The sequence below is a fragment of the Podarcis melisellensis genome, assembly GCF_964234715.1.
Source record: "Podarcis melisellensis genome assembly, chromosome: 16".
In the NCBI taxonomy this organism is placed as follows: Eukaryota; Metazoa; Chordata; class Lepidosauria; order Squamata; family Lacertidae; genus Podarcis; species Podarcis melisellensis.
This window is the reverse complement of record NC_138533.1, coordinates 32,809,640-32,833,186: the sequence shown is the minus strand read 5'-3', so window position 1 is coordinate 32,833,186 and position 23,547 is coordinate 32,809,640. Positions and strand designations below refer to the sequence as shown.

The window sequence follows — 23,547 nt, the reverse complement described above, 5'->3', positions numbered from 1 at the left end:
CAGCCCTATGGCTTAAGCTATCTACCGACGACTTCCCCTGAGCTCTATCCAAAGCCTGGGAAACAAGGGAGTCTGGCTTCCCAGTGCATGAGATCAGTGTGCTCACTCATCTTGTTTTTAAGGGACATTCTTCCTCCTAGCTTTGTTGATTTGTTAAAAAGTAAAAATATTTTACATGCGAAGGCAGCAATGTACAGATTTCCACCATCCTGTACTTAAAGGAATACCCAGCTGAGGATATGGTGAGGTTTCATGGAAGGGCAAGAACCTATAAAGTCTGCAGAACACAGACCACCAGAGAGATGTTTTGTAGTATGAAATAAAGGTGACTGAAAAACACCTCTTAGCTACCCTGAAAGTAAGGCACAACTCTTGTGTGTGTTGGTGGTGGTGGTATATTTTTGCTTCCCAGGGCAGTCATTTTGTGCTGGCATCCGCGACACTTTTATCAAGACATGAGTACTGGCACCTCATTTCTTTTGTTTACCAAAAAGAGCTGGGAACAAAATGAGCCTTCACACCACTCATGAGAATGTCACCAAAATTTTGTCCGACTATCTTCTCATGGAAGTTCTTTTCTCACTAAGCAATGGAAAATGTAGGAGACAATTTGGATACAGTGCTGCTTTCAAGATGGAAAACCAAACCCATAACCTCAAGCAGTGTATCAAATGGGTGATCCTTACTTCCCCATCATGGCCTGACTGTTGCCATCTAAACTATGTATATGGATGTGTGGTACTACGCTAGATTCACAGGGACATTGTGTTATGTCTGTTCTTGATGCCATACCTGATTGTAGTCTTTTTAATGAGAATCTTCAGCAAGCAATCTTGCTGCGAGCCTCTAATGCCTATAAAGTGGGGTGCAAACCATCCTGTGATCATCAGGAGAAAGGCAGTACACTGGTACCTCGGGTTACAGACGCTTCAGGTTACAGACTCCGCTAACCCAGAAATAGTACCTCGGGTTAAGAACTTTGCTTCAGGATGAGAACAGAAATTGTGTGGCGACAGTGGATTAGCTAAAGTGGTACTTCAGGTTAAGAACAGTTTCAGGTTAACAACGGACCTCTAGAACAAATTAAGTTCATAACCCGAGGTAACACTGTATAGAAATTTAATAAATAAGAAGAAGACATAAATAAATATTAAGAGCCATTCCTCTAGACATGGTCACAGTATACATAGATGAGTGCCGCAACCCCATAGTCGCCTTTGACTGGACCTAGCCGTCTTTCTACACCCCCACACAGCCCAAGAGCTGAGATAAAGCCAGATAGACTCTGACAGCTCCTGATTATTTCACAAATGCATTGACTACTACAGAGTCCATTTGGTTGTTAACAATCTCCTCTGAACACTTATCTCTAGTGACAATGCCTAGGTTTGCAATTATCTGGTTCAGTCTACAAATTTGTCCAACTCATAATGCTTCTCTGCATTGCAGACTGCGAAGGGATGGGTGGCTCAGTCTATTTCCAGTCAGTGTCAATTTCACATGTGATCAGTCTGAAGTCGACTGCATCTTGGGTTTTTCCCTCCTCCACCACCTCCTTTTAAAAAGAGATTGCATTCAAAATTGCATTTAAATTATACATGTTTTATATGCATTTTGCATGCATTGCACATGTATCACCCCCCAAAAAAACATACATTTTTGTAGGCTTTCCAATGCATTTATCGGGCCAGATGGCCCAAACCAGATGCTTTATCAGGGTATGGAAGCATTTTATTGTCTGAGCCTCCTTCTCAATCAGTCTCCTTGATGGTTGTGAACCTTCTGAGAAGAGCCATTGCCCAGTGCTACAGCATCCGATTTGTATGCAGAAGGTCCCAGGTCCATCCACAGCTGCTGCATTCTGGATTACTTGCAGTTTCCAAGTCACCTTCAAGGGTAGCCCCATGCAGAGTGCATTGCAGTAGTCCAAGTGGGAGATAACCAGAGCATGTACCACTCTGGCAAGATGGTGTGCAGGCAGGTAGGGTCTCAGCTGGTGTACCAGACGGTGCTGGTAGACACTTGCCCTGGACACATACCAGCACTCCCTGAATTCAGGCAAGCACTCCCTGAATTTCCTCCTTTAATTGTTCCTTGTTTTAATTGGTATACTTGTTGTATTGCGTATTTTAACTATGTATGGTTTTTCAGTGCTTTGATAGGATCGTTTTGTTATCTGTTTTAAACATGGATGGATTTTATAATTTTATAATTCAGCAGTTGAGGGAGTTGGATATGTTTAGCCTGGAAAATAGGAGACTGGGAGGAGATATCATAGCCATCTTCAAACATCAAACAAATGGATTCAAATTACAAGAAAGGAGATTCTGGCTGAACATCGGGAAGAACTTTCTGACAGTAAAAGCTGTTCAACCATGGAATGGTCTCTCTCAGAAGGTTGTGGACTCTCCTTTCTTGGAGGTTTTTAAGCAGAGGCTGGAGGGTCATCTGCCCTGGATGATTTAGCTAAGATTTCTGTATTGCTGGAAGTTGGACTAGATGACTCCCAGGTTTCCTTCCAACACTACAATTCTATGATTTTATATCTGTAAGCCATTTAGAAGACATTTAGGCATGTAAGCTATATATAAACTAATAAATGATAGATGATATATATGCTGATCCATCCCTAATTGTAAATATACCCATCTTACTCTGAATCAAGCTGATAGAATTTCACCCACTGCATGATAAACAATTGACCAGTTAGGAGAGGGCATCTTACATGTCCCCAATGGCAACAAAGAGTCCTATTTGATCTCAAGTAGCTCCTTCATTGTTATTTTTTTATATAGCCAAGGACTCTTTTCAGTAGTTTGTGGGACAGGATCTCTAAGGGCACGCTTGCTTGCCACCTTGGCATAAATTAAAGCTAATTGAAGCTGCAGGGTACAATAGCAAACGCCTTCATGCATGCAGGCATTTTTAAGACTAATATAAAGAGCCATTTCCCAGCTGATAATTATAGCAGGCACTTAAAATAACATTTGCATTTTAAATTTCATCTCTGTTACCTGAGAAAATTAAAAAGCCATTCTCTGGCCATTAGTGTTGTCCAGTAATGCCCTTCATAACAAGGCAGACCAAGAATAGATTATGATGATGTATGAACTTCATCCAGCTTTCCCCAAAAATAGAAGATGTTCTGAAATACAGTCTCCCTTCAGTCAATTACAGCAAGGCCTGAGGTGAATTCTGATGACAGGGAGCTACGTGGTAGTCAGACGTTTGCAGCACACTGCCTGTAGCATCTGGGGGGAGTCAGCTATCTGTAGACTCCAATTAGGTGGTTAAACCTGATGGCTACCTATGCCTCTGCAGGAGGAGCCAAAGTATGAATGGTTCAAAAGCTTATTGTGAATGTTTCATTTGTAAGTTAAATAAAACTCCCCTGAATAAGGGTTAAATATGACAAATATTTCATACCCATCTTTATTCTCTACTCTTTTAATAACTGCATCTCCCTCCCTCCCTTGACGAGCTGAAGAATGCCATCAACTCAAGACAGGATGGAATCCAAACAGAAGTGCTGAAAGCTGGATTCAATTCCTCCCTCATGTCACACCTCCACAGCTTCCTCTTGCAGTGTTGGCAACAAGGATTCATGCCACAAGACATGTGCAACACCAGCATTGTGATCGTCTACAAGAATAAAGGTGACAGTCATGACCAAGGGTAGACAACCTAAGGCCCAGGGGCTGGATGCGGCCCAATCGCCTTCTCAGTCCGGCCTGCAGACGGTCCAGGAATCAGTGTGTTTTTACATGAGTAGAATGTGTCCTTTTATTTAAAATGCATCTCTGGGTTATTTGTGGGGCATAGGAATTTGTTCATCCCCCCCCCCCAAAAAAAATAGTCCAGCCCACCACATGGTCTGAGGGATGGTGGACCGGCCCATGGCTGAAAAGGGTTGCTGTCCACTGGTCATGACTGGGACAACTACCATGGAATCTCCCTGCTGAGTACTGTGGGGAAAGCCTTTGCCTATGTAGTTCTCAACAGATTACAGTCACTCCCTGACAGGGTCTATCTCAACTCACAATGTGGCTTTAGAGCTCAGCCAACATGTTCTTCTCACTGTGTCAGCTGCAGGAGAAATGCCAAGAACAGAGGTTCCCCTTGTACGCTGACCTGACAAAGGCCTTTGACCTCATCAGTCAAAACGGACTCTTCACTCTGCTCAATATGATAGGATGCCCTCCTAAGCTCCACAAAATGATCAGGTCCTTCCATGAAAACATGTATGGCACCATCAAGTGTGCCCATCCTTGTACACCTTCCTTATAAAGAGCAGCATGAAGCAGGGCCATGTTCTTTTTTTTTTATAAATTTTTTTTATTGATTTTTCCAACACATAATAAAAGACAAACACATTACAAAACAAAAACATACACCACATTAAACATATACCGACTTCCCCGTACCTCCCTTTCGCTGCATCCTTATTCCAAAGTTCTTTAGCAACCCTTTAATCAGTTTATCTATTGGTTCCCTTTCATTAAGTTTCTTTAAACTTAATATTTACAGCTGTATTTCTCTACTTCTTACCCCTTGACATCTCAACACTCCTCAATTTTACAACAGTTTTTAAGATATAATTTAAACTTCTTCCAGTCCTCTTCCACTGTCTCTTTCCCCTGATCTCGGATTCTGCCGGTCATCTCTGCTAGTCCCATGAAGTCTGTCACCTTCGTCTGCCATTCTTCCAGAGTAGGTAGTTCTTGCATCTTCCAATACTTGAAGCAGGGCCATGTTCTTATCCCTACTCTCTTTGGTATATGTTTTGCTCTTGTGCTCTCATATGCCTTCAGCTCAACTGAAGATGGTGTGTACACCCATTCAAGGAGTGACAGAGGTCTGTTCAACCTGGCATGTCTCCACACCAAGATCAAAGTTTGGTTGGAGATGTTGCTTGCAGATGACACAGCCTTGACAGCACACACCTACAGAGTCTAATAAACCATTTTACTCAAGCCTACATGGAGTTCGGCCTGATGAAGAACAACATCCTGGGTCAGGACACTGTCAGCATTCTACACATCTTCTCTTCTCCAGGCTAAACATACCCATGTCCCTCAACAGGCCTCATAAAACTTGGTTCCCAGACCCTTTATCTTAATTGGTTGCCCTCCTCTGCACACATTCCAGTTTGTCTATATTGACAGTGTATCTCTGGGATTGAACACAGATCTCCTAACCCTACCTAGAGATGCCAGAGAGTGAATCTAGGGCCTTCTCCATGCAAAGCAGATGCTCTACCAGTGAATTCTGTCCCCTCCCCTCCTACATGCAGGGTCCTTAACAGATAGCGGTACTAGTTGCACAGTCATACCTTATGTTACGTTTGCTTCATGTTACATTTTTTCAGGTTGCGTCCAGTGGTGGCCCGGAAGTACCGGAAAGGGTTACTTCCGGGTTTCGCTGCTCACACATGCGCAGTAGTGCTAAATCTTGCTTCGCGCATGCGCACAAGCACCAAATCATGCCACACACCTGCTCAGTTATGGCGCTTCAAGTTGTGGGCTTTTCATGTTGCGAATGGGCCTCCGGAACGGATCCCTTTGCAACCAAGGTACCACTGTACTGCTGCTTAGTCCTATTGCTTTAAGCTATAGGGTCCCAACAAAGGTCCATTCTATCATCTATGCTATTCAACACAGCATAGGTTCTCTACTCATTACCTGCACAATTAATGTTTGGTAATCACAAATTCACAGAAAAAATAGGTCTTTTTATTGCTATTAACAATAATGTCTAAATGGAGCCTTCAGTTCAGTGGTGGTTGCAAGAGAGGCCTGTTGTTTCTGCCCTGCTTGTGAGCTTCCTGGAGGCGTCCGACTGGTCACACTGGAAAGCAGGGTACTGGGCTACATAGCTAGATTTATCTGATCCAGCAAGGCATTTCTTATGTTACCCATGAAACCCCTTTTGTAGCAATAGCACTAGCAGCAGTAAAAGCAACAGCAACAACTTATATCAAAACTGAAGGTGACATAAAATAACAACCAAAGAGAGAAAGGCAGCTAGCTGACTTGTGGCAGGTGGAACCAAATCCTGTGACGATTAAAGGAAACATTTGAAGGTGAGGATGGGCTAAGGAATTTAGCCTAATAGGGATGTACTTATCAAAAAATTACAGAGGGGATGGAAATGGAATTCATAGCCAGCCACATCCTATTACCTCGATCATCCTTTGATGTGGCACAGTGGAGCATAACAATAACATGACAGTTTCAAAATTTACAGGAGAGCCTTTTCTCTTTCTGGAACTGATAGGGGACAACAGTCAGAAATGTTCACGAAAGAACCACAATAAGCTGAGCTATAAAATACTACCATTTTTGCGGTACCCAGGAAGCGGTCAATGGCTCAGAATCAAGATTGTATCTTCCATTTTTACTCCATCCTTCCTCCAGGGAGCTCAGGAGGACACCATACCCATTTCTATCCTCATAACACTTCTGTGAGTTTAGCTAGGCTAAGAGAATATGACTCATGCAAACTTCATAGCTGGTTTGGCCCTTAAAATGGGTCTTCTTAGTCCCTAGCCCAACAGTCCCACCCAAGCTTCCCCAACCTGATGCTCTCCAGATGATTTGGGCTCCATGTCCCATCATCCCTAATCGGAATGGCCAAAAATCACATGTGATGGTTGCTCTACTCCAAAACATCTGGAGGACATCCAGTTGGGGAAAGAGGCCCTAAACCATGGGTTGCCACCCTGGCATCCTCCATGAAATGGTTTAGTCCCAGGAAGTCTTATCACCTGATTACTCCATGAGAAGAGAATGACTCTTTCGTCTCTTCTCATTGCTACCCTGCTACATTCCCAAGGAATTTATCATTGTTTATCCAAGATTTCATAGCCAATCATTCAAATCATTATGGGATTGCACCCTTCTGTCATTTCCTACCCCCGGGGCTTTCACTTAGTTTTTTTTCTTTTTAAATTTACGCTTTCATATACAATTAACATCATCAACTTAACACTGATGAAGCAGTGGACTCTCAAAGAATTTGCACACTAGAATTTGCAGGCTAACTCTTGGCTGTGCAAATTTCCTGAGACAGCTGTCAGTTTAATATGGCCGTATACATTTGTTGATTTGGCTTCCTTTTTTAAAATAACATTTTATTGGCTGAAAGGCTTCTGCAGCATGAAAATCGACCACAGGTAGCCTCTTGCTCTCTGTTATCAAATGCATGTGATACAACAAGTTCATCTCAAGTTGGAATGAATGCTTATGGCTCTCTCCATACATTTCTGCCTATGGCACTTGCAAGTTACCGTATTTTTCGCTCTATAAGATGCACCAGACCATAAGACGCACCTAGGTTTTGGAGGAGGAAAACAAGAAAAAAATATTCTGAATCTCAGGAGCCAGAACAGCAAGAGGGATCACTGTGCAGTGAAAGCAGCAATCCCTCTTGCTGTTCTGGCTTCTGGGATAGCTGTGCAGCCTGCATTCACTCCATAAGACGCACACACATTTCCCCTTACTTTTTAGGAGGGAAAAAGTGAGTCTTATAGAGCAAAAAATACGGTAAGTAAAACAAAACTAGTAGCCTGCTAAAGCTATGGTGTGTTGTGTGTTGTGTGTGGAAAATTTTGTGCCCGTTACTAATCAAAGCTTCTTTTGAAAGAAAAACTGAAATAAATGCACCTTCTATTTCACTTGTTTTATTTCACTTATTTTTAAAAAGCATACTATATACTGCTTAATATTTCAAAAATCTCTAAGCTGTGCAACCAGTGCTTTTTTTTCTAAAAAAATGTTTAGAGGTACTCTCATTTTCCTACTCATATTGAAATACTGCCCCTAAATGAGGCCAAACTTAGATTGACAAAATGTTTAGAGGTATGTGTACCGCTGCGCCCCCCAGAACAAAAGCACTGGGTGCAACTGTCTAAAAACAAGCAATATGTCATGAAACAAAAATCCTAGAAATCTAGAAACCACTAACATGGCAATATAAAAATGACACAAAAGTGTATAAGAATGAACGAAACAGAAATTCAAACATGTAAAACAGGGTGCAGTCTTATGGGTCAAGGAAAGTCTTCACAAGATGTCTGAAGCTGCTGATGGTTGCTCCTTCATCTACAGGAGAGGGCAAAGCATCTCACAGTACAGACATCAGCAGAAAATGCCTTTATCTGAGCCACTGCCCTATGAAACTCTGCAGGGCGCAGTGCCACAAGTAGAATTTCCCCAGATGATGCAAGTCTTGTTCCAATCACTCGCTGCGTGCAGGGCAACTTTGCCTGGAGGTATAGAGGCTCGGAGGGTGGGAGAGAGGAGGAGTTATCTTTCCCTCCCCACCATCTTTTTGTGAGATACCATCTCCTGAAATATCAAGAGAGGGAAGGAGGGGCTAAGGCCTTTAAAGGTCTCATCTGTTAAGGTTGCTGCTTCCAGCCTCAGCGTCTCCTTATAGGGCTTTTAAAAATTATTATTACGCCATTTCCTCCTAGGAGGAGAGGGGGTTGCAGGCTAAACCCTCCTCCCACACATGCAGGGGCGGGATCTTGCCCCCGCGTGGACAGGGAATCCCCGCGCGTGCCTTCCACCTTGTCTGCCAATCGGCGGGCCGGGGAGGCGGGGCCTAGCCCATTTAAGGCCGGGCACACCCGGGGACCGCCCTCTTTTCCCTTTCCCAGCCGAGCGGTTTTCCCATCCCACCCACCCTTTAGGTTTAGCTAGCTATGACCTTGCTATGGACTTCGGTTGGTCGCCGCAAGGGGCCTGGTAGGAATTTTTCCAAGTTGGCACACTTCAAGCCTTTTGGTTTTTTCGCCTACCTTGTAGCAAACGTTACAACTTCCACGGTATTGGCGGTTAGGCATTGGCAGGGGTTAATTGTTATGCAAATGAATGGGGGGGAGGAAGCGCCATCACCTTCCCCAATGGAAAGGGTAGTCCGGTAGAGGACTCCAGGGGGCGTTGCCTTGTCCGAAACCTAGGGAGGTAATGGCCCCCGGCACGCCCCCGAGCGGTGACACCCGTGGGATCCTAGTTGGCGTACTTCAACAGGACTCCCACAGCTTGTGGACAACCCATTCCGGTCTCCATGCCGGGTAGACGATAGGAGCCAATGCCTAAGGCCAATACCTTTCAATTCTGTAATCAATAAAGTTGTGGCCTTTTTTATGCCCATTAACCTTAAATAATGTGTCCAGTGTCTTCATTTCTCATGGGGGGAGGGGACTTGCCACGCAAACTACATTTCTGAGTGACTATCCACCATCCTGGCTGTGCTTCAACATGGGGACAGGGCAGGTGAAACATATTGATAATTTCCATGTGAAAATGCAACAATGGACATACATCCAGACCGTTCAGTGGAAAAGCATCTGCTTTGCATGCAGAAGTTCCTAGGTTCAGCCCTTGACATCTCCAGGTAGGACCGGGAGAGACCTTTGTCTGAAATCCTGGAGAGCTCCTTCCAGTCGACATGGACAATGCTAAGCTAGCTGGAACAACAATCTTACTCGATATGAGGCAACTTCCTATATTATTTATTTTATATGTTTCTCTGTGTGTGTGTCTCTGAGTGTATTAGTATATGCAAGTTCTATCCACATTTGTTGTCTTCTCCTTTTTGGCACGCGGGTGGTGCTGTGGGTTAAACCACAGAGCCTAGGACTTGCCATTAGAAGGTTGGCGGTTCGAATCCCTGCAACAGGGTGAGCTCCCGTTGCTCGGTCCCTGCTCCTGCCAACCTAGCAGTTCGAAAGCACATCAAAGTGCAAGTAGATAAATAGGTACCGCTCTGGCGGGAAGGTAAATGGTGTTTCCATGCACTGCTCTGGTTCTCCAGAAGCGGCTTAGTTATGCTGGCCACATGACCCGGAAGCTGTACACTGGCTCCCTCGGCCAATAAAGCCCGATGAGCGCCACAACCCCAGAGTCAGCCACGATTGGACCTAACGGTCAGGGGTCCCTTTACCTTTACATTTTTGGCAATGAGGAAGTGGGTCACCCTATTTGAGGGGGGGGGAGCCCTGGTATTTGGTCACCTGGGGCTATTGCTCAGCCCAAGACATTTTGCAGCTTGAGGCAAAGGACAAAATCTCACCCATTCCACATAGACTGGATTGGCTGCTGAATACTACTTCAGTACTAGCGCTGGGGCACTGTACTGCCCCTGAGGGAGACCAGCAGACTAGTTATAAAGGTGGAATAGGTGGTGCACGAGACACAGCTCTCTTCTCCAACAGAAGGGTATGGTCAAGGAGCTAAAACCTGAGGCAGTCGCCTCACTCTACCTGATGGTAGGGCTGGCCCTGCCTGGATTTGCACTGGGAGTCCAAGCAAGCAAGTCCAGACACCCCCATTTCAGCTGCCATGCTTTCTTGAGCAGGGGCAGGAGAAATGGTAGCATATTTTTAGAGAGAACAGCATGATGAACTATTTCAGTGCTCCTTGGCTTTCCCCGGCAGCTTGAACCTGACATATCCTTAAACCTTAAGCCGACAGCAACCAGCATTTGCTCAAACAATTCATAGATGTGACAGAACTGTTTCAATGAGGCAGCAAGGTGCAGGGCTCTGGAGCATTTGAATGTAGCAGAGGCTTACAGATATAGAGATAAGGTCACTAATTTTTACAGTTCTATTTAATTTCAGTTTGCTCATTCTGTTATCCCAAGGGCTGCGGTTAATAATCAGGATCTACGCCACATACGTTTGTGGTATAATTAAACTTGCTGCTTAATTAGAAAACTAGGCTAGGGCTAAACAAAGGGGAATCAATAATGTATCTAATGGGGAAAGAGAGCAAGAGAGAGAGAAACTGTTGGGGTGGCATCAAAATTAGCTCAGAGCTAATGGTACATATCTAGCAGGACTTCTGAATTAATCATGGGGCATTGAGAAGCAAAGCTCCACCTGTGTCAAGGCCAGCTTTTGCATCTTGTAAGCTAACTACTGGGTTACAGTGACCCACCTCTGATGGATGCAGCTGCTGAGGAAACTGGTTAGAACCAGTTAGAAGGGAAGAACTCTTCAAGAATTAGGCAGGTGTCTTTGTGTTGCCTCCTCACAATCAGTGGCGGCCGGTGCTCATTAGGACTGGTAGGGCAGAAAGCAGGGAAGCCACGGAAAGGTGGAGCTGGAACCAATGACAGGAAGAGCCAGCTAATTCCAGATTTCCTCACCCCACCCCATTTCCTGATGGATTAGACAAGGGCAACACCTCAGTGCCATCTGTGCTATACATTTAAAGCAGTGTCCTAACATTTGAAACAGTCATGGCTTCCCCACAAGAATCCTGGGAGCTATGGTTTATTAAGGGTGCTGAGAGTTTGTTAGGACACACACACACACACACACACACACGCCATTCCCCTCACAGAACCACAGTTCCCAACCTCTAGGAACCCTAGGAAATATAGCTCTATGAAGGGAATAGGGATTTCCTAAGCACTCTCGGCAACCTTAGCCAACTACAATCCCCAAGGTTCTTTGGGGAAAGCCATGGCTGTTCAAAGTGTTATGACCCTGCTTTAAATGTATAAAGGTAAAGGAACCCCTGACCATTCTCCTGCCAACCTAGCAGTTCGAAAGCAGGTCAAAGTGCAAGTAGATAAATAGGTACCACTCTGGTTGGAAGGTAAACCGCATTTCCGTGCGCTGCTCTGGATCGCCAGAAGCTGCATAGTCATGCTGGCCACATGACCCGGAAGCTGTAGGCTGGCTTCCTTCTGCCAATAAAGCGAGATGAGCGCCGCAACCCCAGAGTCAGTCACGACTGGACCTAATGGTCAGGGGTCCCTTTGCCTTTACCTTACCCCAGTGGCGTAGCGTGGGTTGTCAGCACCCAGGGCAAGGCAAGTAATTATGCACCCCCTAACCCATGGATTTTAGCACTCGAGGTAGGGGCAGAGAGCTGCGAGTGCGAGCGCCCCCCCCCCCAGATGTTGCGCCCTGTGTGGCTGGCCCCCCTGCACCCCCACGCTACGCCACTGCCTCACCCCTGACCATTAGGTCCAGTCATGAACGACTCTGGGGTTGTGGCACTCATCTCACTCTATAGGCCAAGGGAGCCGGCGTTTGTCCACAGACAGTTTTTGGGTCATGTGGCCAGCATGACTAAGCCGCTTCTGGCAAACCAGAGCAGTGCACAGAAACTCTGTTTACCTTCCCGCTGGAGCAGTTTACCTATTTATGTACTTGCACTTTGATGTGCTTTCGAACTGCTAGGTTGGCAGGAGCAGGGAGCAACAGGAGCTTACCCCGTTGCGGGGATTCGAACCGCCGACCTTCTGATTGGCAAGCCCTAGGCTCTGTGGTTTAGACCACAGCGCCACCCACTTCCCTTTTGCTTTAAATGTATAATGCAGATGAAAGCTGACAGCCAGTGCCTGGGGTGGCTGCAAGTAAGCCCTGTGCCAGCTTCAGTTTTCTGTGGATTCCTAGGTAACGTGGGCCTCCTTTGTAAACAGGCTGCATTTGAAGAAGAGCCGTAGCTCAGTGGTAGAGCATTTGCCCTGCATGCAGGAGGTCCCAGGTTCAAATCCCCGGCATCTCCACATACGTCTGGGAATATCCCCTGCCCAGGACCTTGGAGAACTGATGCCTGCTAGTGTGGACAGTACTGACCTAGACATGCCAATGGCCACACTCAGAATAAGGCAGTTTCCTTTCTTCCTAAGGCACATATCCTTGCCATGCTCACCATTGACCATTATGTGCTCTCTGGACTGGATCAGCCCAGGCAACTGGAAGCTGCTTCCTCGTCTCATTGCTGCTTGTCACTGCTTGCAAACTTGGAGTAGGCAGGTGAAGAAGGAGCTAAAGCAGGGTATTCTTTAGTGCAGTGGTGTCCAAACTTTTTTCAAAGAGGGCCAGATTTGATGAAGTGAAGAGCCATGGGGGCCGACCAAAGGGCATACCAAAGTTATTGACCTTTCTTTAGGATTGAAGTTGGCCACATTCCTTTCCAGATAGGGCCACATGCCAGTGGTGTGTGGAGCTAGAGACAAAAATGTGCAGGGCAACAGAGGCACTCTGCAGCAAATATTGTGGGCTACCACTAGGGCTGCCGTATTTCAAAAAGTGAAAATTCAGACGTATGGCAACCCAACAACAACTCCAATCAGCCCCAGCCAGCATCATGGTGTGATGCTAAGGCTGATGGAAGTTGTAGCCTGCAACAGCCATGCTAGCTGGGCTGCCTTGCAATTTAAGCATGCTATCTGCTCAGGCAGCATCTTAAAAAGTAGAGACATCACCTTGCCAACAAAGGTCCGTATAGTTAAAGCTATGGTTTTCCCAGTAGTGATGTATGGAAGTGAGAGCTGGTCCATAAAGAAGGCTGATCGCCGAAGAATTGATGCTTTTGAATTATGGTGCTGGAGGAGACTCTTGAGAGTCCCATGGACTGCAAGAAGATCAAACCTATCCATTCTGAAGGAAACCAGCCCTGGGTGCTCACTGGAAGGACAGATCCTGAAGCTGAGGCTCCAATACTTTGGCCACCTCCTGAGAAGAGAAGACTCCCCAGAAAAGACCCTGATGTTGGGAAAGATGGAGGGTGCAAGCAGAAGGGGACAACAGAGGACGAGATGGTTGGATAGTGTTCTCGAAGCTATGAACATGAGTTTGACCAAACTGCGGGAGGCAGTGGAAGACAGAAGTGCCTGGTGTGCTCTGGTCCATGGGGTCACGAAGGGTCGGACACGACTAAACGACTAAAGAACAACAACCTGCTCAGATTTTGACATGCTGCCTTTTTCTTCCTGGCTGCCTGCAGCTGGAGTGATCTCTCCAGAAAGACTTGTTGAGCATGCTTTATTTAAACTTTTTCTCTCCCCACTTAATAAGGCTCTTTATTTAAACTTTCAGCTGTGCTTCCAGCTCCCCAAAGGTTTTTTTGGGGGGGAGGAATTATTATTAGAAATTAATTAAGTATTCTTTTCAGTCCTGCCTATGGAGAGCAGTTTAGCAGTGTCGCATTCCTTGGGCTGCATTAAGACGTTTACCGATTGTTATTATCATGACAGGGAAGGAAGGACATCTCCTTTGGAGCATATTGGAAGGATCTCCTTTGGAGGATTTTGAAAGCCACTTAATGAAGGAAGTCCTTAAATGGTGTCAGCGTTAAACACAGTTTGCCATACTGGTCAAAGAAGAGATGCATGAAAAATGTGGCACTTTGGTATAAGTTAGTTTATCAATGCATGTGCAAGGCAGTCATGGAGAAAATCCCATAAAAAATTAGTATAGTTAAAGGGCCCTAAAGTCACATCCATGCTATACATTTAAGGCACCCTTATGTCCTTACCCCACATTTGCATACTGGACTGCTTCGATCTGCAGAACTGGCACTTACAGCTGCAGAGAGCCTTTTTGGCAGTGGCGCCCTCCCTGTGGAACGTCCTCCCATCAGACGTCAACGAGATAAAGAACTACACAACTTTTAGAAGACATATGAAGGCAGCCCTGTATCTGGAAGTTTTTAATCTACAGTGGTACCTTGGGTTAGGAACTTAATTCATTCTGGAGGTCCGTTCTTAACCTGAAACTGTTCTTAACCTGAATACCACTTTAGCTAATGGGGCCTCCTGCTGCCGCATGATTTCTGTTCTCATCCTGAAGCAAAGTTCTTAACCCAAGGTACGAGTCTGTAACCTGAAGTCTGTAACCTGTTGTACAGGTACCCCTGTACAACATTTTACTAGGGTTTTATATGTGCTGTAAGCTCCCAGAGTGGCTGGGGAAACCTAGTCAGATGTGTGTGGATATTATTATTATTATTATTATTATTATTATTATTATTATTATTATTGAATAGGATGTCCCTATATTCATCAGATAAACGTTCTGGTATGCTGTTTTAACACCAGGCAGCAACTGCTAGAATTTTTTCTTTGTTTAGACCAGGGGTTCCCAATTAGCTAAGTACTGCAGAAACCCTATTTTTCTAAAGCCAAGCTGTGGACCCCCTACTTTTGAAAAATATATATGATATGTCTATGGTGATTTTTGTTATGTGAATAGTGCCGTGAAATCCCTGGGTGTGTTATGTGGACCCCCTGGGGTCCTTGGATCACCAATTGGGAACCATCGGTTTAGACAATTCTACCCAAACATGTAGACTGTTGAAGTATGTTCTAATTTGCTGGTTTTATTTTTTATTTTTTGTTTTAAATAGTTGTTTTTGACTGTTTCTACTGATAATATTAAGGGCCGCGGGTGGCACTGTGGGTTAAACCACAGAGCCTAGGACTTGCCGATCAGAAGGTCGGTGGTTTGAATCCCCACGACGGGGTGAGCTCCCGTTGTTCGGTCCCTGCTCCTGCCAACCTAGCAGTTTGAAAGCACGTCAAAGTGCAAGTAGATAAATAGGAACCGCTCTGGCGGGAAGGTACTGTGCACTGCTCTGGTTCGCCAGAAGTGGCTTAGTCATGCTGGCCGCATGACCCGGAAGCTGTACGCTGGCTCCCTCGGCCAATAAAGCAAGATGAGCACTGCAATCCCAGAGTCGGTCCCAACTGGACCTAATGGTCTCATTATCTTTACCTTTACTGATAATATTATTGTTTTATTCTCTTGGGGGTGTTTTTTTAAACAATCAAGCAGAATATATATTTTTTGAAATAAATCATTAAGATAAAAGTCACAACAGTTATGCCTTACCCCCCAAAGAATTCTGGGAAATATAGTTGATTGAGGATGCTGAGCTTTGTTAGGAGACCCTATTCCCTCGAGAGAGCTACAATTCCCAGAGCAGATTAATGACCAATCCCTCTTCCCAGGGAACGTTAGGAATTGTAGCTCTCGGAGAATGAATAAGGATTTCTTAACAATGCTCAGCATTCTTACCAAAATACAGCTCCCAGGATTTCTTTTGTGGGAAGCCATGATTCCGAAAGTAGTATTGGAGTGCTTTCAATGCATAATGTGGATGTAGCCTTACTTTAAAGCAAAAAGCCAAAGTTGGCTTGAATAAAGATCCTGGCTATATAGTTCTTTCGTTATATTTCTTTTCTCAGAAGTACAATTAAAGATGAGTCATTTGATCCTCCCAACCTCCAGCCCACATATGTCTCAGGGTTAGATACAAATGTTTTTTAAAAGGAATCTGAACAAATTGAAACTGACAAGGCTCTCCTGCTACCTTGTCAGTTTCAGTGGAGAAGCAGACCATCATCCCAAGCCAGCCAGCTGCCCAGCATCACCCTTCCCTCAGCCAATGAAACAAGATAAAAGAGCTTCTCATTTCCAAAAGGCCATGTGTGCATATATGCCACCAATGTGTACAGTAGAACCGAGAGATTCTTATTCCTTCATTTCCTTCTGTTCCAGCAGTTTTTCAGAAGTTTTTTTTAAAAAAATCAACATTTTTGATAAAGGCTGCTATTCAGCCAGGTTTTCCTGGACACCATTTTCCATTGACGAATCCTGGATATGTCCAGGAAATTCTGGATGTATGGCAGCCCTAATTGAGGGGACAGGAGAATTACACTCTCCAGGCCTACATTCAGGTTAGCTTCCCACAACCCTCACCTGGTCTTGGCAGACAGGAGAGAAGAGCAAAAGAACAAAAGAAGAGCCCTACTGGATCAGAGCAATTGCCTATCTAGTTCTGCATTCTGTTTCCCACTGCAGCCAACTTTGAGGAAGCCCATAGGCAAGACATGGGTGCAATAGCCCCTTCCTGCTGTTATTTCCTAGCATCTGGTATTAGGAGACATGCTGCCTTTCATATTAGTTATCATTTGAGAAGACTGAATTTCCAAATGGTGACACACACAGGTAAGTTACCAGTAGACATCTGGTTCAGGTTTCCATTGTCCTATAACTTGACCTTTCTAGTTGCTTAGCTAGTTGGACATCATCTGCTAGCTTCAAGGATGGCCAAATTAGAGCCACCCAGATATTGTTGGACTACAACTCCCATCATCTCTGATCATTGGCCATGCTGGTTGGGGCTGATGGGTGCTGGAGTCTAATAATATGAGGAGGGCATCATCTAGGCCAGTGTTTCCCAACCTTTGGTCTACAGCTCTTTTTGGACTACAACTCCCATCATTCCTAGCGATCAAGATCAGTGGTCGGGGTGATGGGAATTGTAGTCTGAAAACAGCTAGAGACCAAAGGTTGGGAAACATTGATCTAGGCTACCTTTACACCAACACTTAGACAAACCTTTAGGAGCTTTCCAATGTAAGTAAAGAAAACAGAATCATGTCCACTAATAAAAGTGTACTTACTTTTTTGGTCTGTAGTCAGGAATAGACCTGTCCAGTGAAATCCGATCACTTAGCTGGGCATTATAACCATATTCTTCATACTTTGTTTCAGATTCATGACTATCGTCTCTCAGGGTAGCAGCCATCCCTCCTTGGCCCAAGCCTCCAGGGCCTTCAACTAATCCCATTGGCTTGGCTAGACCTGCAGAGAAGATATAGGCAATCATTAGGTGCATCTTAGTTAACACGGATCCCAGTAGTTCCTAAACATCTTGGCAGATTTTTCGTTTTAATCTTCTGAATGAAGATTTAACTCTTTTCTCACTTTTATACCTGGGGGAAAGGGTTATTCCCCACCCCTCTTTGAATATCTTTTCAGTCATCCTATGCCATAAAACACTCAAAATTTACAGGATAAAGATGTGCTAAGAAAATAATATTATATTAGTAATTCACAGATCTGGGTAAAGTTTCTGAAAACCCCGTAAAAGTACTTCAGGGTTGGATTCTGTGTAGTGTTTTACTGACATGAGTGAGTGGCCCTGCACTTTGGTGGAACCACAGTACATCAAGATTTCTTCTCACCCCCTTTCAGAAGATACATATGAAGTGAAATATGTGGCAAAATGTGCATGCACAGTGCTTTATGCATTGCGGTTTTTAAAACGAAGATAACCCAAAAGAATGTGGCTGCAGTGAACAGGATCCAATGAAATCTAATGGCATGCTTTCTTTAAGATAGCCCCAAAGGATTCATGAAATCACTTATTGTTATATAACAGGGAAGGGGGAAACTTTTGGTCTCACAGACCAGATCCTTATCTCTCCCTAGCCCCCATGGGTCTATCCGGACAGGTAAAGATAAAGGTAAAGGGACCCCTGACCATTAGGTCCAGTCATGACCTACTCTGGGGTTGCGGCGCTCATTTTGCTTTATTGGCCGAAGGAGCCGGCGTACAGCTTCCGGGTCATGTGGCCAGCATGACTAAGCCGCTTCTGGCGAACCAGAGCGGCGCACGGAAACGCCGTTTACCTTCCCGCAGCAGAAGTACCTGTTTATCTACTTGCACTTTGACATGCTTTCGAACTGCTAGGTTGGCAGGAGCGGGAACTGAGCAACAGGAGCTCACCCCATCACGGGGATTCGAACCGCCAACCTTCTGATCGGCAAGTCCTAGGCTCTGTGGTTTAACCCACAGCGCCACCCGCCGCATCCCCACATAGGAGGGTGAAATAAACCCAGTGGAGAGGTTTTCTTGTGTTTATTTCAACTCATAGTATAAACAGTTAATCATCCTGTAGAAGTGAGTCAGTGATGTCCCGCCCAGATCCCAGGCTATATATACTTTATTGACACCATCAGTCACACCTGAGAGGCTAATTCAAACTCCCCTCTTGGAGCTGGATTGGACAGCTCCTACGGGCCAATCAAATTACTACATTCTAAAATCCTACCTGCCTATTGTTCTGTGATCCACGCTCAAGACATAACAGTGGGACAACCTATCTCTCAATATGATGTAAGATGATTGACAGTTGTTGTCCCATCCACCCATCTGGGTCTCTTGTGCAGTGCTTCCCAAGTACCCAGCAGCCAGCTGCTCAGAATCTGCAGCACAGGACTCTTTGCCAGCTCTGTGCTAGACAGTGCCAAGCACAGGACTGGCAAAACTTACTGTCTGCAGGGATCGGCTGCATGATTTAGTTCTCCACATGGAACTTAGCTTTGCTGCCAAAGCAGCTCTGCCTAATGTCACATATGGTGGTTTGTGGTTTGGTGGTGGAAATGGCCACACACACCATATTGGGATCTATACTGGTCCAAAGTTGACCCTCAGACTGGATGCCCCCCCTCCATATAATAATCATTTCCTGTATACGTTTAATGATTCCACCTACCCTAGAAACCTCAGGTTTTCTTACACGTCCACCATACATGCATACAATCTGCTCTGTTTTCCTCACATTTCTAGCATGCATCACAACTACTTAGCAAACATCTGTCAGGCTTTCTATAATAATGTTTTAGGGATTTATTCCTAAAACATTATTCTGTCCCCTTCATTTGAAGATCAATTTTTCATGATTTTGATTGTTACTGCTGTTCTTTTGTCATTTTTATCATAGGCTTCTAGTAAACTTTTTGATGATGCTTTGAGTACCTTTGATGGAAAAGTGACTCATAAATTGTAACATTAAATAGGAGGGAAACGAGACTGTCATGTTTCTGCTTTGATTTACATTTGGAGCTATTGGCATGTGCCATTACGCAAAACAGAGAAATCCATGTTTATTTTATTTTTTGCATGTGAACAAATGGCATTTTAAAAGGTTTTGTAGGCAGATGATTTGCTATTGTTTACTAGTAGGCCCACATCTTCTAGATCAGATCCAATAAAATTGAACAATAGTGTTGGTGCATTTTCTAGCAATTTCCGACTCATTTGGAGGTGAGGAACCTCTGGCTTGGAAGCCATATTAGTTCCATTAGGCCTTCCCATTTGGCCTGTGAGATCATTTCAGTCAAGCCAGGACTGCCTGCTCTACCACTGACATTGTACGTCCTGGTTCCCAGTTGTTCAAGAACATTAACTCTAATAATAATAATAATAATAATAATAATAATAATAATAATAATAATATCTTTATTGTCATTGCCCCCTCTCGGGGACAACAAAATTACTTGACTGCTCGATAAAAACATTAATTAAAACAATACAGTATAGTACAGCAAGGAAGATTAGATGACTTTCAAAGTCCAGGCTTCCCATTCAGGGCCGAGATCGCTCTGGAGAAGAAGCTGTTCTTAAGACGGCTCGTTCTTGTCTTCATCGTCCTGTATCTCCATCCCGACGGCAGGAGCTCGAAGAGACAGTGACCAGGATGCGATGGATCTTTTACTATGTCCAGCGCCTTCCTATGGCACCTCGTGGCATAAATCTGCTCTAAGGTGGAGAGTGGGCAGCCAACAATGCTCTCTGCTGCCTTAACAACTCTGCACAACCCCATCCTGTCCTGGGTAGTACAGCTTCCGTACCACACACATAAGGATGTTTCCAAAGGCATTAACACTTACATAAGTGAAATACCTATGTGAATAGCTGGCTGGAGGGACAGCAGGTAACAGAGTTGATCCAAGGCACAGAAACACAAAGGCATGGCAGGTGATCTAGCTTATGTGTTCATCCAACATGGCCACACCCCTTGGTATCCTATTTAAATGGTTCAGGGATGGGCTCAACTTGGTGCAGCAAGTGCGCTCCTTAGCCAAGCATTAGATTGCTATAGAAGGTGAATTCCGCTCCACCTTTTCACACCTCTTTTGGCACCTCTGGGGCTTAGGTGACAGAGGAGGTGTCTTTGCTCTCTGCAAGGCAGGCATGGCAGGTAGAACACCTACATCTGGAGAAGCAGGAGTGGGCAGTGCAATAGGCACCATGGAAATATCCGATATAGGTTCCAGTGGCTGTGGGGAGGGAGGAAGGGCTTGTGGCTCTCAAAGCAGGGATGGTTGAGATGAGAAAGCAGATTGAAGGAAGCCCCACACGCTTAGACCCTCCTCAAGATCTACACCCAACTGGAGTCCTCCCCCAGGTCTCTAGAAAACAACCCATCTATATCATCCTTCCTCTGCCAGCCCATGACAGTGGGGCAGATAAAAATTAAATCTGGTTCAGTGCCAAAAGGGTGTTTGCATGTGCTACTGATCAGCTGTTTGCCCGTGACTACAAAGCTCTTTTCAAATTAGGGTTTTCAAAAACAGCATTTTGAGTCAGGCTCTTGAAGATGTCTTCAGAAACCCCTTCCAAAATAGGGTCTGAAGAAGAAGAAGAAGAGTTTGGATTTGATATCCTGCTTTATCACTACCCGAAGGAGTCTCAGAGCGGCTAACATTCTCCTTTCCCTTCCTCCCCCACAACAAACACTCTGTGAGGTGAGTGGGGCTGAGAGACTTCAAAGAAGTGTGACTGGCCCAAGGTCACCCAGCAGCTGCATGTGGAGGAGCGAAGATGCGAACCCAGTTCCCCAGATTACGAGACTACCGCTCTTAACCACTATACCACACTGGCTCTCAGTCTGGAGGCTGCTGTGGGCAAATAAGGGTCACCTGGTATGATTGCCAGGTGGGTGGTTCCACTCTTCTGTCAAACTTGGCTTGGGAGTGGTGGGAGGAGGTATCAATCTGGCTTGCTGGTTCCCCTGACCTTGGATTAATTGATTAAACACCAAATGTTGTTTCTGAGCCAGGTCAAGCCTGATAAGCTGGACAGGAGGAGGGTGGGGAGGGAACATCTCCTGAAACTTTAGACCTCCTTGGTCAAGATTTTCTTGCCTTCCTCTGCAGTGCAATCCACACACAAACCTCTTTTCTCGCCTCCTTGCTATCCTGAGCTTAATACTATCATTTCTATTTTCTTCCCCTGGCTGGAAAAAAAAGCCATTCTCTCGCTCTCATTTTTAAAAAATGCAGCCATACTCATGACGCACATTCTGGTTTCCTTGCATTACTTTCCTCATTTCTAGGAAATTGCCACTAGCCAGCCCTAATCCACTTGAACTGCACTGAAATGGCCTCTTTCCCTATGAAACATTGGAGCTTGCTTACAGCATCCATAATCAACCAGCCGAGGTTGTCGAGCAGGCACAAGCACCAGCCAGGCGCTTCTGTATTCTGTAACCAACACCAAAAGTGAGTATTGCTGATGGGCGAAGAACAATTAAAAAGAGATTTGATGCCTTCTCTTTCTCTTGCCCGCCGCCACGACACAATTCAGAAAAGCCACTAAACGCGAAGCTGTTGCCAGCAGTCATTCTGCATCACGGTGCTTTCAATTCAGCACACATTGCGAGGTCGTGCACAATAGTGCTTAGAAGAAAGGGGAACCTTTTCTCAGATAAGGGCCACATTCTCTCCGGGGTAATCTGTGGGGGGCCACTTGCTGGTGGGCCTGAATCCAGTAGTGGATGGGACCAAACCTTGAAGTGGATGCACTGGAGCACAGAATGCTTTCCGAAATGACCTCCAACATTTCTCCCACGAAAATAGGGACACCCCATTCCATAATGATAATTTTACTATTTATACCCCATACATCTTACTAGGTTGCCCCAGGCACTACGGGTAGCTTCCAGCATATATAAAAACATAATAAAACATTTAACATTAAAAAAACCTTCCATATACAGGATTGCCTTCATACAGCTTGGGAGTCGAATAACTCCATACCGTCCAACATTTCTCCAATGAAAATAGGGACGTCCTCAGGAAAAGCAGGACATTCTGGGATCAAATCAGAAACTGGGATGGCTTCTCTAAATCAGGGATATCCCTGGAAAATAGGGACATTTGGAGGGTGTGTTCTTATGCCATGTCATACCATTGGTCCATCCAGCTTAGAACTGGAGGTGCTACAACAGCGGCAAAAGTTTTGATAGCACAAGGATGGAAGAATGAAGAAATCCCGACAAAAGAACAGTGGCAAGAGAAATTGATGAACTACGCAGAACTGGCCAAATTGACGTACAAATTGCGAGACAAGGACAACATGTCACTTCAAGGAGGAATGGGAACTTTATACAAATTATTTAAAAATGCAACAAAATCAACTGGACTCCTTGGCAGGTTTTGAATAAACATACACACATTTATTGTTGATAACATGAAGGACATATATGTAAAGATATATATAATTTTATAATATGCAGAGAAAATATGTGCAGCAAAATCAGGGAGTGGAGCTGAGGGAAGTCTATGGGGGGGATTATGTAGGCAACTGTATGGTTTGATAATTTGTTATGTGGAAATTGTGCAATAAAAATATTTTTAAAAAAAGAACTGGAGGTGGGGATTCTTCAGGCTGCAGGCCAGATTTGGCACAGCACAGGTCCCAATCTGGCCCGCAAGACTGTTTCCCCCCAAACCATACCCACCTGCCTGACCTCTGATGTCCTATGTGTGGCATAGTATAAGAAGTGGCTGGAACACACAAGCACAGCCAGTTTCTGCAGGAACCACTTATTCCCCAGTGTTTGGGAAGCTTTCTGCAGTGCTTCCCAAATGCTTGATAGACGGGCTGTTGTCACTTAAAAACAATTTTAGTGCTGTAGTATGTGTCTCCTCCCCCGGCGAAATGCTGGATGCATTTTGAGATCAAAGAGAAGAAATGAAAAGCAGTATTAATAATAGCAGCAAAAGTTCTTGGGGTGGGGGTGTCGCACACTTTGCAGGTGCACAGCTTCACTGATCAAGACTTGCATGTTCAGTTAGATTCACAGAATCATAGAGTCCTCCAGTGTTTCAGAGAAGGGAGTCATAGAATCCTAGAATTACAGAATTGTAGAGTCAGA

At 44.8% G+C, this 23,547-nt stretch overlaps 1 protein-coding gene across 1 annotated transcript in view; it reads right to left on the bottom strand.

Moving 5' to 3' along the window:
• Window positions 1–23,547, bottom strand: part of GALNT9 (polypeptide N-acetylgalactosaminyltransferase 9) — a 181,723-nt gene that overhangs the window by 119,347 nt on the left and 38,829 nt on the right. The window contains exon 2 of the mRNA XM_081893362.1: window positions 17,221–17,401. Within this exon, the coding sequence (XP_081749488.1) occupies window positions 17,221–17,401 (181 nt within the window). The remainder of the gene's footprint in view (window positions 1–17,220; window positions 17,402–23,547) is intronic.